The sequence below is a fragment of the Vipera ursinii genome, assembly GCF_947247035.1.
Source record: "Vipera ursinii genome assembly, chromosome: 15".
Lineage (NCBI taxonomy): Eukaryota > Metazoa > Chordata > Lepidosauria > Squamata > Viperidae > Vipera > Vipera ursinii.
In genome coordinates this window covers 4,119,264-4,134,097 of record NC_139528.1, presented here as the reverse complement: position 1 = coordinate 4,134,097, position 14,834 = coordinate 4,119,264, and the positions used below count along the sequence as shown (strand labels likewise).

Below are 14,834 nucleotides of genomic sequence, written 5' to 3'. Positions count from 1 at the left end.
AGCCACATTAAAAATTAAAGGACGTTGCAGGGGGGAAAGCGCCTGGTGTTTTGGACTGGAGGCTAAAACGTAGGAAGAACGGTTGCTGGAATTGGGTCTGTCCGGTTTAATGAAACAAGAAATTAAAAGACGCTTGCTCCTGGGGAGGAAAGCCATGGCAAATCTAGACAGCACACTAAAAAGCAGAGACATCACCCTGCCAACAAGAGTGCGTAGAGTCAATATATGGCTGTGAAAGTTGGACCGTAAGAAAGGCTGAGCGCCAAAGAATCGAGGCCTTTGAACTCTGGTGCTGGAGAAGACTCCTGCGAGTCCCTTGGACTGCGAGGCGATCGAACCGGTCGGTCCTAGAGGAGATCCACCCTGACTGCTTTTTAGAAGGCCAGATCCTGAAGCGGAAACTCAGATCCTTTGGCCACCTAATGAGAAGGAAGGACTCACTGGAGAAGAGCCTAATGCTGGGAAAGATCGAGAATAGAAGAAGGGGACGACAGAGAAGGAGGTGGTTGGATGGAGTCACTGAAGCAGTAGGTGTGAGCTTAAAGGGACTCCAGAAGATGGTGGAGGACAGGAAGGCCTAGAGGAACGTGGTCCATGGGGTCGTGATGGGTTGGAGATGACTTCGCAGCTAACAACATCATCTATTTGTCTATCTATCCAACCATCCATCCATCATCTCTCCCTCTACCTATGTGTCTCTTTTTCTATCTGTCTGTCTATCCATCCATCCATGCATCCATCCATCTTCCATCTACTTTATGTATCTATATATGTATCTATCATCTATCTTGAGCCTAAATGGACTCCAGAAGATGGTAGAGGACAGGAAGGCCTGGAGGAACGTGGTCCATGGGGTCGCGAGGGGTCGGACACGACTTCGCAGCTCACAACAACAAGTTTAATGAAAAGGAGGACTAGGGGTGACGATAGCAGTCTTCCAATATTTGAGGGGCAGCCACAGAGGAAAGGGGGGGGTCAACCTCTTCACCAAAGCACCTCAAGGCAGGACAAGAAGCAACGGATGGAAATTAATCAAGGAGAGAAGCAACCTAGAACTAGAAGCACTCAGCCAGAAGTTGTGGGTGCTCCATCACTGGAGGCTTTTAAGAAGAGACTGGACAACCTCTTGTCTGGAATTGTACAGGGTCTGCTGCTTGAGCAAGGGGTTGGACTAGAAGACCTCCAGGGTCCCTTCCAACTCTGTCCTTCTCTTCTGCCCAGGTGAGACAAAGGCTCTGCTTTCAGCCCTGAAACTCAGATCTATTTTTTTTTTTTGCAAGCTGGCCTTTCCTTTCCTTCCGTAGCCACTCCCGCTTTTACCTTCTTCCCGTTTGGCTTCTTCACGATGAAGACTTCGCTCCAGATCTGAATGCCGGTGGTCTCAGGATCGGAGCCCCCTCGCCAGGAAAAGCCCATCAAGGGCTCATCCCCCACCCCCAGCCAATCAACGCTGCTGTCTTCTTTCTGCAGGAAAAAACAAAACACCGCAGGGTCAAAAAAAGGGCCTCCAGAAAACCTCTGAGGATCATGAGACCAAACATTCCCTTCTGACGATGGTGCTTCCGCCCAGATTTTCTCAAGGAGGGCTTCGCAGACCGAAAGGACTACAAGTCCCATCTTTCCAGGTCAGCATGCGACTGACGTCTCCGGCATCCCAAGGTCCGTTGGGTCAAAAGAAGATTTTTCTCTTCTCTGGAATAGACGTTTCTCTGGGAGGCGGAGAAAAATCTCTTTTTTTACAAAAATAAAAGAAAGGAGTTTATAGACTTTTTTCAGGACCCCCACAGGATGAAAATAAGATTTTTGGGGGGTGGGGGGGGTGGGAAGATGGGGGTGGGGGAGGCTCAGCAGAGCTCTGGATCAATTGATCAAGCTACTTGGGAAATAATTTGGGGATGATAAATATGATTTGTCTGCACCTCTGGGAAACGCCCGGCTGCAAGAGGCAGGGTCAAAGAGAAAATTAAAAAAAAAAAAGATTTGGATCGCAGTCTCTGATCCCTGAGTTCAAACTGTTAGTCATGGGAGTAGAATAGAAGCTTTGTATAAGGAGAAAAACTCTTATGCAATCTTCCCACCATGGAATAAAATGATTGCAAAGGAACGGCAACAAGCCTTGGCTTGCTGAGTCCCATTTTCTAAGTGGAAAGCAGCTCTCCTTTGCTGAATTGCAGAAAAGAGGCAACGACATCCAGATTCAAACACAGTTTATTCCTTCTCTAGGTGTTTCCCAACCATGGCGAACTTTAAGATGGGTGGACTTCAACTCCCAGAATTCCCCAGCCAGCACGCTTTAAAATGGGTGGACTTCAACTCCCAGAATTCCCCATCCGGCACGCTTTAAGATGGGTGGACATCTAATTCCCAGAATTCTCCATCTGGGATGCTTTAAGATGGTTGAACTTCAACTCCCAGAATTCCCCATCCGGCACGCTTTAAGATGGGTGGACTTCAACTCCCAGAATTCCCCAGCCAGCATGCTTTAAGATGGGTGGACATCTAATTCCCAGAATTCCCCATCCGCCAATGCTGCCTCGGAAATCCCGTGACTTCCAAGTCCACTCCTTGTAAAGCTGCCACAGTTGGAAAACCCCGACAGTTAAAACCAAGAACAAACTGGCAATAAGTGTTTCATGCAAAAATCTAGATGATCTCAAGACACCTAAAGTCAAAGGGGAGATTAAAAAAAAGTTCTCTGGGAATCCCAGATCCACTGAGCACCCACAGGTACAACAACACGCAAAGTGCAACTTGGACGTCACCAAAGGGTATACAGTGATGACCGAAATATGGTACTGCTCCTCTACGCGACTGGCAGCCAAGCTTACCTGTGTGTACAGGTAACGCAAAAGGAAGTCCAGCAAGAAAGACTTGCCCTTGCGGAAAGCGCCCGCCACGGACACCACCACCACGTCGAGGTCACGGATGGCATCCTGCAGGAGGACTTGACTCAAGGCCTTCTCGTCCAACTCAAAGGAATGTTCTTCTTTGTGGACCAGCACGATCTGCACAGGAAACGGCTTGGTCCCCACCATGGCATCGCCTCCTGTTCCGGTCCAGAAAGGAAAACGGATGGACAACAGCGTTTAAGGTTGGCACATGCTTTTATTTATTTTATTCCCTGGGACCCTGGAGGTCTTCTAGTCCAACCCCATTCAAGCAGGAGGCCCTATGTAGCATTGCTTACAAATGGCTGTCCAAACTCTTCTTCAAAGTCTCCAGCGATGGAACAAACCTATTTGTTCCAGAATTTGGAGAACACGTTAAGAGCTTTTTCAGGGCGAGAAGTGAAAGCACGTTGGTCTCCTTTTTTGCAATTAAGGCAAAATACAATTCAGAAAAATTGGACTAAAACAAGAGACAAAAAATGCTTTGTCCTCAGAAATTCTTCCACTGTGATATTATTTCCACGTCTAAACATTTTCCATTCCCAAACACGAATCCTTGCTTGCCAAACAAAGGAAAGACATTTCAACCTCATGATTCCCCTCCCATATCACAACTTATATAACACACACGTGGTTGTTTGCTGAAATTACATCTGGGGCTTGCTTTTGTGTCTCTATGCAACTTCTTAAAACGTAAAGAATGTTGATATTTACACTACGGGGGCCTGGCAAGTCTCAAAACATTGACAAGCCTGTTTGATAAAAACAATTTTGCAATGAACCACTGAGAGCGCATAAACAAAACACATTAAGCGTACTTTATTGATTTTCTTTTCATAATGCATTATTTCAGCTCAATCTTCTGCATTCCTGAAAAACCAATTAAGAGATATTTATATAACAAGGCCATGGAGTTTAAAAAGATCTATCTATCTATCTATCTATCTATCTATCTATCTATCTATCTATCTATCTATCTCTACCTATCTCTCTATCTATCTTCATCTCTCTATCTCTCTAACTACTTATCTACCTACATTCCTATTATGGTAAATGCCTATGTACTTATTACACTAAGATCTGCAAAACAGTCTACCTCCACAGGCTGTGGGTTTTCCATTTCTGGAGGTTTTTAAAGAATGGATAATCACCTCTCACGGATACTGGAATTGGTTTTCCTCCATCACTCCAGAAAGTTGGACTAGACTGGTGTTTCTAAAAGCTGGCAACTTTAAGCTGGGTGGACTTCAATTCCCAGAATTCCCCAGCCTGCACGCTTCAATATGGGTGGACTTCAACTCCCAGAATTCTCCAGCTAGCTGAGGAATTCTGGGATTTGAAGTCCGCCCGTCTTAAAGCATCCAACTTTGAAAACCACTGCGCTAAATGAGGTTCATGTTCCCTTCCCATGCCATAGTTCAACGACACACTTTGTTGCTTTGAAGCGGAGACACAAACACTCCGTGCCGATAAACAGAATGCAGCCAGGTTTAAACAGCATCTCTGGAATGCAGCCGGGTTTAAACAGCAAAGCAACAGGAGGACAAGAGCGTTGCAAAAAAAAAAGGAAAAAAAGCAGCATTTTTCCCCCCTTAAGTCTTGCTCTTCTTAGTCAACCCATCGCACGAAACCTGAAAGCAATCCTTCGCACACAAAACCTAGCGTCGTTCTTGCTCTGTGGACCCACCGGGCCAAGAAAAAGACACAGGTAGTCCCCGACCTACGAGCACAATGGAGCATTTCTGTCGGTAAGCAAAACAGTGATGATTTTTTGCCCCATTTTACCATTTTTTTTGCCAGGGGTCTTAAGGGAAATCAGGACACTTGTTAAGTTAGCCACATGGTTGTGAAGTGAACCCGGCTTCACTCGTGGACTTTGCTTGTCAGAAGGCCGCAAAAGAGTGATCACGTGACACACCGCAACCGTCGTAAGTATGAGTCAGTTGCCGAGCGTCTGAATTTTGATCACCTGAACCTGGGGGATGCTGCAACGGCCGTGAGTGTGAAAAATGGTCACGAATCACTTTTTTGTAGCATTAAACGGTCATTAAATGAACTGTTGTAAGTAGAGGACTACCTGCACATAGGAACCCCCGCATCAGATACCCAAGGGGTCTTTCCCCCCCCAAAGAAAAGCCCAGAATCTGTGTGTGGATTTCAGATTCAATCCTGTTAAAAGCCACAGACAAAGCTCCGTATTTATATCCGCAGAGACCACTCCCATCTTAAAGACAGTTGGGCTGGATGGCCCAAGCAAGCTTAAGAGTGTCAGATTTGGACGCATTGTTTGTAAAAGTGGGTGCAAGTTCCTAGCCCCCTTTTGCTGCTGCTTCTGGGCTCTCACAGGGATTCACGCCGAGAGGAAGCCAAGGAGAGCATCCATTTGAAGGCTGATTCCCATCCCAGATGCTCAAGTGTGTTCCAGGCGGTCCGTTTCCACGGCAACGGAGACGGGTTCCAGAAAAGCACAATCGCCGAGATGTTTTGCATCCTTCCAGCCGCCGTTCCTCCTCCGTGCACGAATTTGCACAGGAGCAAATTCAGCCGGCAGTTGTTGTTTTTTCCTAGCACCGCGAGTCGAATATCCGGGTGCAGTTCCAATTGTAAAAGATAATAAAAGCGTTAAGATAAAAATCAATCTCATCGAAACTCATCTGTTGGGCCTTAGTTATTTTAGAAGCCACTTTTAGCCTATCAGCAAACTCTCTGTTTGAAGATACATCTGTTGGCGAGACTCTCTTCTATCTGTATTGCGTGTTTTAGATTTTAAGCAAGGACATTACTCTTTTAAATCTTTCTTTCAGATGACCTGGAGCATCCTGAGTTCAAAAGCCCAGCAGAAACGTCCCTTTTTTTTTTACTATTGTTATAAATTACTCAAGGCCCATACAAGTCCTTCTTTCTCCTATCTGTTCAGGAAGGCTGGGTCAGGCATTCTTGGAAATGCCAAGGACTTTTGGCAAAGAAAATTGGGACTTTTTTTAGGGGTGACTTGTCCAGAAAGATAAGATTTCAGATCTTATCAGCATCGTGGGTGGCAAGGAGAATGCAGAAGTCCAAAACATCTGGACAACTTCAGGAGGCTGGCTGTTCTCCTAACCTTAAAAATCCTCATTGTTGGCAATTTCTTGCAAAACTCCGTAGGAAGTTATGGTTCTTCACATCAATCAACATCACTCCCCGTTAACCAGGCTGTTAAAATTTCAGAATTCTTTTATCTAAGTCCGATGCACCAGCTGCACTTACGTCAAAGAATTGAAAAGGAGCACAGGTAGTTTATCCGCTGAAAACCATTCATTTAGAGACCGTTTGAAATTACAGCGGCGCCGAAAATACCGCAGACGCAGGACCGTCTTTCACACTTAGGGTGATCAAAATTCAAACGCTTGGCAACGAAACTCGTATTTATGACGGTTGCAGCGTCCCGAGGTCACGGGATCCCCTTTTGCGACCTTCTGACAAGCAAAGTCAATGGGGAAGCCAGATTCATTGAACGACGGTGTTCCTAACTTAACGGCTGCAAGGATTCACTTCACAAATGCGGCAAGGAAGGTCGTAAAAACCCACTTAACAAATATCCCGGTCAGCAACAGGAATTTGGGGCTCAGAAAGGACTAACTGTAATAAAAAAACCAATAAACTAAGGGGAACACAAAAGGGGCCTTTGCACAAACAGACAGCAACAACTGTATAGAGCCTGGGTGGAGCAGTGGGCTAATGCCTCCATAAGTAACACCAGCTGCCTGCAATTAGTGCAGGTTCGAGTCCCACCAGGCTCAAGGTTGACTCAGCCTTCCATCCTTCCCAGGTAGGTAAAATGAGGACCCAGATTGTTGGGGGCAATTAAGCTGACTTTGTAATAATGCCGCTTGGGGTTTGTGTGTGAAAGCCCTAATAAGCAGGCATATACATAGAATGAAGGCTACTGCTAAGCTTGTAAGCCGCCCTGAGTCTTCGGAGAAGGGCAGGATATCAATGGAATTAAAATAAATAAAATATACATAGAATGAAGGCTACTGCTAAGCTTGTAAGCCGCCCTGAGTCTTCGGAGAAGGGCGGGATATAAATGGAATTAAAATAAATTTTAAAAAAAACTATGGAAAGGGCAGGAGAAGAACTGGAGGGGGCAAACCAAAAGGAATTTGAGGATGGTGGGATGGCACAATTCCTCTAAATAGGGCACACGAGGCTTTTAAAAACCACTTCTGCAGAATTAAAATGGCTCTCCTTTCTTTCAGTTTTCCGGAAAACCAAGAGCTGGGACAGAGGCCAAATTTGGAGAAAATCCTTTTTCCCCTCCCTGCTCCTCCTTAAAGAAAACCTACACTGAAATGGAAGCAAGCACAGCAGGCGTAGAGGTTAGCTGTTCCTTCTCCTCCAAACATATATTTTATTTTATTTTCCGCAAGGGGTGGGGTTTTTCCCTTCTCTGGGCTGTTTCTCTCCAATTTGGGGTTTTTTTTTTGAGGGTTGGAAATCCCGGGACGTAATTGTTTCAGGCTTGTTTTGGCCAGCAGAAAAATTGGGATGGGCCTTTTCACACTTCTTTTGAAAGACTAACTTCCGTGAAAGGAAGAAGGCAGCTCTGGGTCCTGGTGTATACACACAGACACACACTGAGCCAAAAAGCACAATCCACTCACATACCAGACTCTGCCAGCCAAGCCTCTGGATGAAGTGAGTCAGAAATCAAGGCCACTCCTCGTCTCTTTGGCATTCTGGAGCAGAGAGAGAGCACGGATCTGAAGTTTTTCTTTTAAGCAAAACCTCCATGCCACCTCTGTTTTCTCCACCAGCATCCAGTCACCGGTAGGATCTTTTAACCGAGCTTGCAAGCAAAGTAGGAAACTAAAAGAGGAATAGAATCACGATCACGCAAAGTGTTAGGACCACTTTATAAAGTCTTGGTAAGGCCACACTTGGGATCCTGCATCCAGTTTCGGTCACCACCACGTAAACAAGATGTTGAGACTCCGGAAAGAGTGCAGAGAAGAGCAACGAAGATGATTAGGGGGCTGGAGACTAAGATATATAAAGAACAGTTGCAGGATTTGGGTAGGTCCAGGTTAATGAAGAGAAAGACCAGGGGGGACATAATAGCAGTCTTCCAATATCTCAGGGGCTGCCCCAAAGAAGAAGGAGTCAATATATTCTCCAAAGTGCCTGAAGGCAGGACAAGAAGCAAGGGATGGAAATTAATCAAGGAGAGAAGCAGCCTGGAACTAAGGAGAAACTTCCTGACAGTTAGAAGAATTAACCAGTGGAACAACCTGCCTCCAGAAGTTGTGCATGCTCCAACACTGGAGGTTTTTAAGATGAGATTGTCTGAAATGGTATAGGGTCTCCTGCTCATGCAGTGGTTTGGATTAGAAGACGTCCATGGTCCCTTCCAATTCTGTTATTCTGCTAATTTCTGTGCCTGTAGCTCATTATTTTTTTTGCAACAAACTGGGCCTTACAGGTATAATGCCCTTATCCATGGAGGTTCCATCCTGAAAATCCCAGGATCCAGGAAGTTGCTTTGTACCAGGCAAACCACGGCTGTCTGGCCTTTCACCAGCGTGGTTCTAAGGCTTCGTCCACCTCAGGACAAAAAGATCCACGCTCCAGTTTGGAAGATGGAGGAGAAATTTGCTTTGTTGTGACCCAGCTGTGGTCAAGCTGAGAGGATCACGCAGGGAAAGCCTTGCTGATTTCTCAAGAAGGCTGAGCTGATAGGACTGCAGCTCCTTGCATGGACCCATTTGTGCTTCCTCAAAAAAAGCAACGAGGCATTCTGTTTCTGATCTTGAAAGGAATATTCAAGCACTTGAAACTCACAGTCATTGGCATTTTATTCTCTTTGCACGAAAAGATCTCCAACTACGATTGGCTAAGACGTTTGACTCCTTAAAATGTTTCAAAGCTAACTCGGTCAATTTGGATCGATGGGTTTTCAATGGTGGTCACTTTTAAGTTATGTGGACTTCAATACGCAGAATTCCCCAGCCAGCTTGCTGGCTGGGGAATTCTGGGAGTTGAAGTCCACACAATTTAAAGCAGTCAGGGTTGAGAAACACTGCTCTAGATAAAACACAATTCAAATAAAGCTTTGAAATTAGGTAGCTGAAAGAAGGCATAATTATAGATTATATACCCCATCAATGCCCAAACATCTGAGCTGGCGAGGATGATGGGAGTCAGGTCCCCCAGATCTGGATTAATCAGTCACTGCTTTCAGTTCAAACCACCCCATGCAGTGGTCAAGAGAGCGGATGCTGAACGCTCTAATTATCTGCAGAAGACCAGGCAATTTCAGAATTACAGGTAGTCCTTGCCTTACAACCGTTCTTTTAATGACCGTTCATAGTTACAACGGCACTTAGACCATTTTTCACACGGCCATTGCAGCCTCCCCATAGTCACGCGGTCAAAATTCAGATGCTTGGCAACTGGTTCCTATGATGTTGATGTTAACAGTGATCCCCTTTTGCGACCTTCTGACAAGCAAAGCCGACGGGGAAGCCAGATTCATTCAACGACGGTGTTACTAAGTGAACAACTTAACAACCGTGGCAAGAATCATAAGCTGGGCCAAAAGCCATTTAACAAGCGTCTCGCTCGGGAACAGAAATGTTGCGTTCAGTTGTGCCCATTATCCCCATTGCCAAAGGATTGCAACCGGACCCACAACTTTTAACCAAGACAGCGGATGAGGAAACATGTTGAAAAACCGGTTGAGGTCTTTCCACTTAACTCTTTAAGTCGGAACAGACACTTATCCCAATCCAATAAGCCCTTTTTAAAAAAAAAATGCCCTAAGTCTTACATCAAAGGAAGATGGAGAAACAGACCACTGTAGGAAAAAAATAAAAAATAAAATCACACCGCCTCCTCTGGGATCAATTTCGTTTTTTGTTTTTTTTTTGCATGAAATGATAGGGAGCGATTTGCATCAGAATCTTTATCCAGGACATAGATAAGGTTGTTTATGGTTCGCAAACCCTGCTGGCACTTCTTCAAGTACAAGATGGGGTGAGTTTGCACAACCTGCCTCTTCTCCCCCTCCCCAAGCAAAAACAGTGAGGATTAGGTGATTCGGGCGTGCAAGATCTTGTTAAGCTCCAACCATAATGAAGCATTTAAATGCCACATCCTCTATAAAGCGCTCACGATTGCAATTAGAGAAAAGGGGGGGCAGGATTGCAATTAGAGAAAAGGGGGGGCAGGATTGCAATTAGAGAAAAGGGGGGGCAGGATTGCAATTAGAGAAAAGGGGGGGCAGGATTGCAATTAGAGAAAAGGGGGGGCAGGATTGCAATTAGAGAAAAGGGGGGGAAGAAAGGAATAATAATCTACATAGCTCCCCTCCTCTCTCCAAGCTGCTTCTACCTTGCTAAGCTGCAAGCAACTCAGCACCCAAGAGCGCTCTCCGGATGTTTGGCGTCCCAAGCCCATCATCCCCAACCAACTTGGCTAAGGGCCAGCTATTGCACGACCTGCATTGGAAAGTGGGGGAGGGGTCCCCAGTGCTGTCCCTGGCTGGGGATTAGGGGAAGTGGGGTTGGACACCTTGCATACTGGGGGTGGGATGGGGAAAAGAGATCTCTCCTCCCTGCCCCCCCCCACCCCACCCCAGGGGAAGAAGGGTGCCCCGGGCATTTCCCCCTCCCCACCCACCCCAAAAAAGGAGGAAGGTGCAATGAAGAGGCTGCCTATTGCAACCAGGGGAGGGGGGGGGTCCCTACCGGCCGCCTCCAGTCTGATGAGTCCCCGCTGCTAACGCCGAAGGAATGACACGGAGCCGCCTCCCGCCCGCCCTTCTTCCCGCCCCATGGCCGAGCAAGCCAAAGGCGGAGCCGGCACCACGCGGGGAGAAGAAGGCGCGGGCAGCCGGGCAAGGGAGGAAGAGGGGAAAAAAAAAGGGCTCCTCGAGAGAGAGGCACGCCGGGAAATGTAGTCCGCCTCCAGGGCGCCCCTGCCGGAAGGAGGATCCGGGAGAACTACAACGCCCGCGAGAAGACGGGCAGGCTCTGGCGCAAAGCCTTTCGGGAGATGGAGTCCGACTTTGGCAAAGGGGCATTAGCCGGGAGGAAAAACCTGCAGAGTCGGTGCGTGCCTTTCGCAATGGGAATTTGGGGGGGGGGGGGGCGCGCAGGGAGGGAGGTGGAGGGAGGCAGTGCAGCCTCTCCCCATCGTTCCCAGCCCTGGGATGATAGGTTTTGTAGTGGGACCCTTCTGCAGGATGCACAGAGAACTGCAAGGCCTGGAAATTAACATTGCGCAGCTGTCTAGGCAGAGTTCTGATTGCCCAGGTTCGAATCTCAGAAGGGTATGGCTGACTGATGAAAACTAATAAGTTTGAAATGCATATCAGTCTCCCTTAATTCTATGTTAGTAATTTACATAAATATATGAGCTGTCACCGGTGTGACTACTGCCTGTTCGATGGCCTTCAAGATAGGCTGAAACAGGAAATAAAGATTTGTCCCATGTTTGGGGCCTAGCAAGGTAATCTAAATAGTTAACAAGTATTTGACACATATCTCCCCTTGCTTCTAAAGCTAACAAAGCGAGAGAGATCCTGTCTCTCAAGAGGTAAAAACAACTGCCTAATGTGCAATCAGCCCAGGTTTGAATCTCAGAAGGGTATGGCTGACTGATGAAAACTAATAAGTTTGAAATGCATATCAGTCTCCCTTAATTCTTTGTTAGTAATTTACATATATATATATATATATATATATATATATATATATATATATATATATATATATATATAATTTGCAATAACAGTTTAGTGCTTCGTGAACAGTGTGTTGTCCGGGTTCATCTATTTAAAACAATCAATGATAATTAATTTCTGCAATTAACCAAATTAGATCACCTTTATTGTCATTTTTTTTTCCTGTTGGCACACATTAAAAATGAAATTTAGTTGCTTGCTCTCAAGGGTTACTTACTTACATAACACACATTTAAAACATACTATATACAACATAGGTATAGACCTACACCCTTTCATATGAGTAACATAAGTATTAATCACTGTCCATCTTCAATACATAACGGAAGGAGGAATCTTTAGAGTTCACAAGGTTAATACAATATATGGAACAAAGCTGTGACTGAATCTGGATGTTGGTTAGGGTTAGGGTTGGTTGGTAATATATTTCTTATATCAGGGGTCTTCAAACTTGGCCCGCTCAATTTTACAACCTATTTTGCTACAGACATGAAGTGAATCAGAGAGTTGTTAAGCGAATTGCGGCTTCCTCCATTGACTTTGCCTCTTGGAAGCTGGTAGGAAAGTCACAAATGGTGATCCTAGGATGCGGCAACCATCTTAAATACATGCCAGGGGGCCAAGCACCCGAATTTTGATCACTTGAGCCTGGGGATACTGCAAGTTGGTAAATGCAAAGTCACGACCTAAGTCCCTTTTTTCACTGCTCTAAACAAAAGATTGTAAGTGAAGGAACTACTTGTATGGATTATGTATGAAAAACATACCACTGTTTGGCTGGTTTTAGAGCTAAATTTACATTTTCTGATAGTCTGCTGATGAGTTCCTGGACACATTACAAAGGAAAAAAACACACATCCTATAAAAATGGTCTCCTTTCAAAAAACAAAACAAAACACCTTTCTAGGTCCAGCCTACAGTCCTCAGAAACCCCCCACGACTTTTCCAAGGTCATTCTTATTATTTATTTACCGCATGGGCTATATTTATAGATCCACCCATCTTAGCCTCAGCAAAGCCTGGAATGGTTAACCCAATAAAAACATCAGTGCAATAACAGGATATCATTAAAAACACATCTAAAATTCAAAAGGAAAAACTGACTGCTGAGAATAGACTAGTCAAGAACAAGCTCTCAAACCAATGACCATTAATAATACCATTATCATTAAGAGGCACGTCTGCTTTTTTCCTATTAAAACAATGACGTTTCAGGTGACATGCCATCCAATAAAAGGCCGTGCTTTACAATGAAAACAGACTAACCCAATAAGTCATCTCTAAAATGGCATTAAAAATAGCATAAATCTTTTTTTTTAAAAACAAAACAAAACATTGACATCATCTTTCCTAAACTCTTGGGCAGCTAAAAACTCACGTTCAGTTCCCCTCTAACAACAACCAAGCTACATCGGTGTGCTTAGCAACTTCCCTATTTATTTAAGTTAAAATCAGCTTGGGTATACATACATCTACGAATTCCTTATCCCAAAAAAAATAAAATTGACAGCCCAAAGACACGCCTCCTCCCGCCCTCTTCCCTCGCTGCGCCTGCGCGCCGAAAAGGAACGCCCAAGCCCGACCCGCCCCTTCGCGGCACGTTTTGCTCACCGCCCTCCTCCTCGCGCCTGCGCACTGCGACCTCGTCGCCTCAGGTTGCTCAGTCGGTGCTCGTCCGTTGAGCGGGCCGGTCGCGCGGTGGAGACGTTCCGTCGGCGTTGTTATTATTTTTTTTATTCTTCTTCTTCCCGTCGTGTAGGCGAAGATGGCTGATCCGGCCGCCCAGTCCCCGTTTGTTTCTTCTTCTGCCGGAGGTGGCTCTTCCGAGTCGGGAGGACGAGACCTGAAGGGGGCAGGTTCCCCCCAATCTTGCGCTGGTAAGGACGGCGGCGGCGGGGGGGGGGAGAAAGCGTGGGCAGTGGAAGGAACGGCCGGCGGCGCGGGCGGAGGGGGGGGGGAGTGCGCGTTGACGGGAAGAGCCATAAGGTTGTCAAGCACGAGATAGGAAACTGGGGAAGAAAGACGCATTTCCTGGGATTCTTGCATTTTTTAATACAAGCAATGACAGCCTCGGCTAATTTGCCAAGCAATGCTCCCGTGGCGTTATTATTATTATTATTATTATTATTATTATTATTATTATTATTATTATTATTATTATTATTATTATTATTATTTTATTATTATTATTATTATTATTATTATTATTATTATTATTATTATTATTATATTTTTTAATCGAGACTCGATATTTTTATTTGCTTTCCTCCCCTCTTCCTCTCCTCCCCCCCCCCAATTAAGGTGAACCGGGGTGTAGGTTTACAGTGCAGCTTTGCATCTAGCGCAGAAAAATGGCAGAGTCTGAATTGGCCAGCGAATTCTAGGTACCCTTTGCCTTATTTTACCCGAGATCAGATATTTTATTTGCTGCTGCTCCCCCTCCCCTTTAAACAGTGTAGACAAAGGAGTGGGGGGAAGGGCTTCAGAGCCCCCCCCCCCCCTTTTCCCCTAGCTGATGCAGGATAAATTAAAGTAAGTCCTTCGGGAGATAGGGCGGCATGTAAGTCCCAATAATAAATAAATAAAATTAACGCTTTTTACGGTTATTTGACTCTAGGAGGGCCTAAGTCTCAAGTCTCTTTCTGCCTTGCAGTTCCTTAACAGCTGCAGATGGCTTGCAAGGTTCAGCAAAAGCAGCCTGGAAAGCAAGGTTGAAACGCAAGACTCTATCTGTCTCTTATCATCTCTATTTTTATTTTTTATTTTTTATTCCATTTATATCCCGCCCTTCTCCGAAGACTCAGGGCGGCTTACAAGCTTAGCAGTAGCCTTCATTCTATGTCTATGCCTGCTTATTAGGGCTTTCACACACACACCCCAAGCGGCATTATTACAAAGTCAGCTTATTGCCCCCAACAATCTGGGTCCTCATTTTACCTACCTCGGAAAGCTCTAGCTCTCTCTCCATCTATAGATATATAGATATATACCACCAGTTAAAGTGGTGACCCTGAAAAGCTTGGAAGAATGAACCTTTTCCCAGTCTTTTCTCAAGGCTGGCTTCAATTCCCCCCCCCCCCCCACCTGCCCTCGGCTCCATTATGTGCACCTTGCCCTGGAGGATAAAGTCAAAAACTGGCTGTTGATGTGATGGCTGATTACAGGTGTGTGTTTTTTTCTTCTCCAACCTGGCGCCCTCCGGGTCGCTGGGGCCTGCCACT

At 45.6% G+C, this 14,834-nt stretch overlaps 1 protein-coding gene across 8 annotated transcripts in view; it reads right to left on the bottom strand.

Annotated features, from left to right (window-relative positions):
• ATL3 (atlastin GTPase 3) overlaps positions 1–10,676 on the bottom strand; it is a 20,962-nt gene extending 10,286 nt beyond the window's left edge. For 2 of the 8 annotated variants that reach the window (XM_083374149.1, XM_083374155.1), the window contains exons 1-3: positions 10,616–10,676; positions 2,829–3,046; positions 1,321–1,464 (exon numbers count right to left, since the gene is read on the bottom strand). In XM_083374149.1, the coding sequence (XP_083230275.1) occupies positions 1,321–1,464; positions 2,829–3,035 (351 nt within the window). In that variant the 5' untranslated portion in view covers positions 3,036–3,046; positions 10,616–10,676. Of the gene's footprint in view, positions 1–1,320; positions 1,465–2,828; positions 3,047–3,706; positions 3,759–4,039; positions 4,062–7,531; positions 7,603–9,696; positions 9,707–10,259; positions 10,392–10,615 lie in introns of those variants that run through there. The other 6 variants (XM_083374150.1, XM_083374151.1, XM_083374152.1 and 3 more) reach the window with 6 other exon arrangements.
• Positions 10,677–14,834: the final 4,158 nt, after the last annotated feature.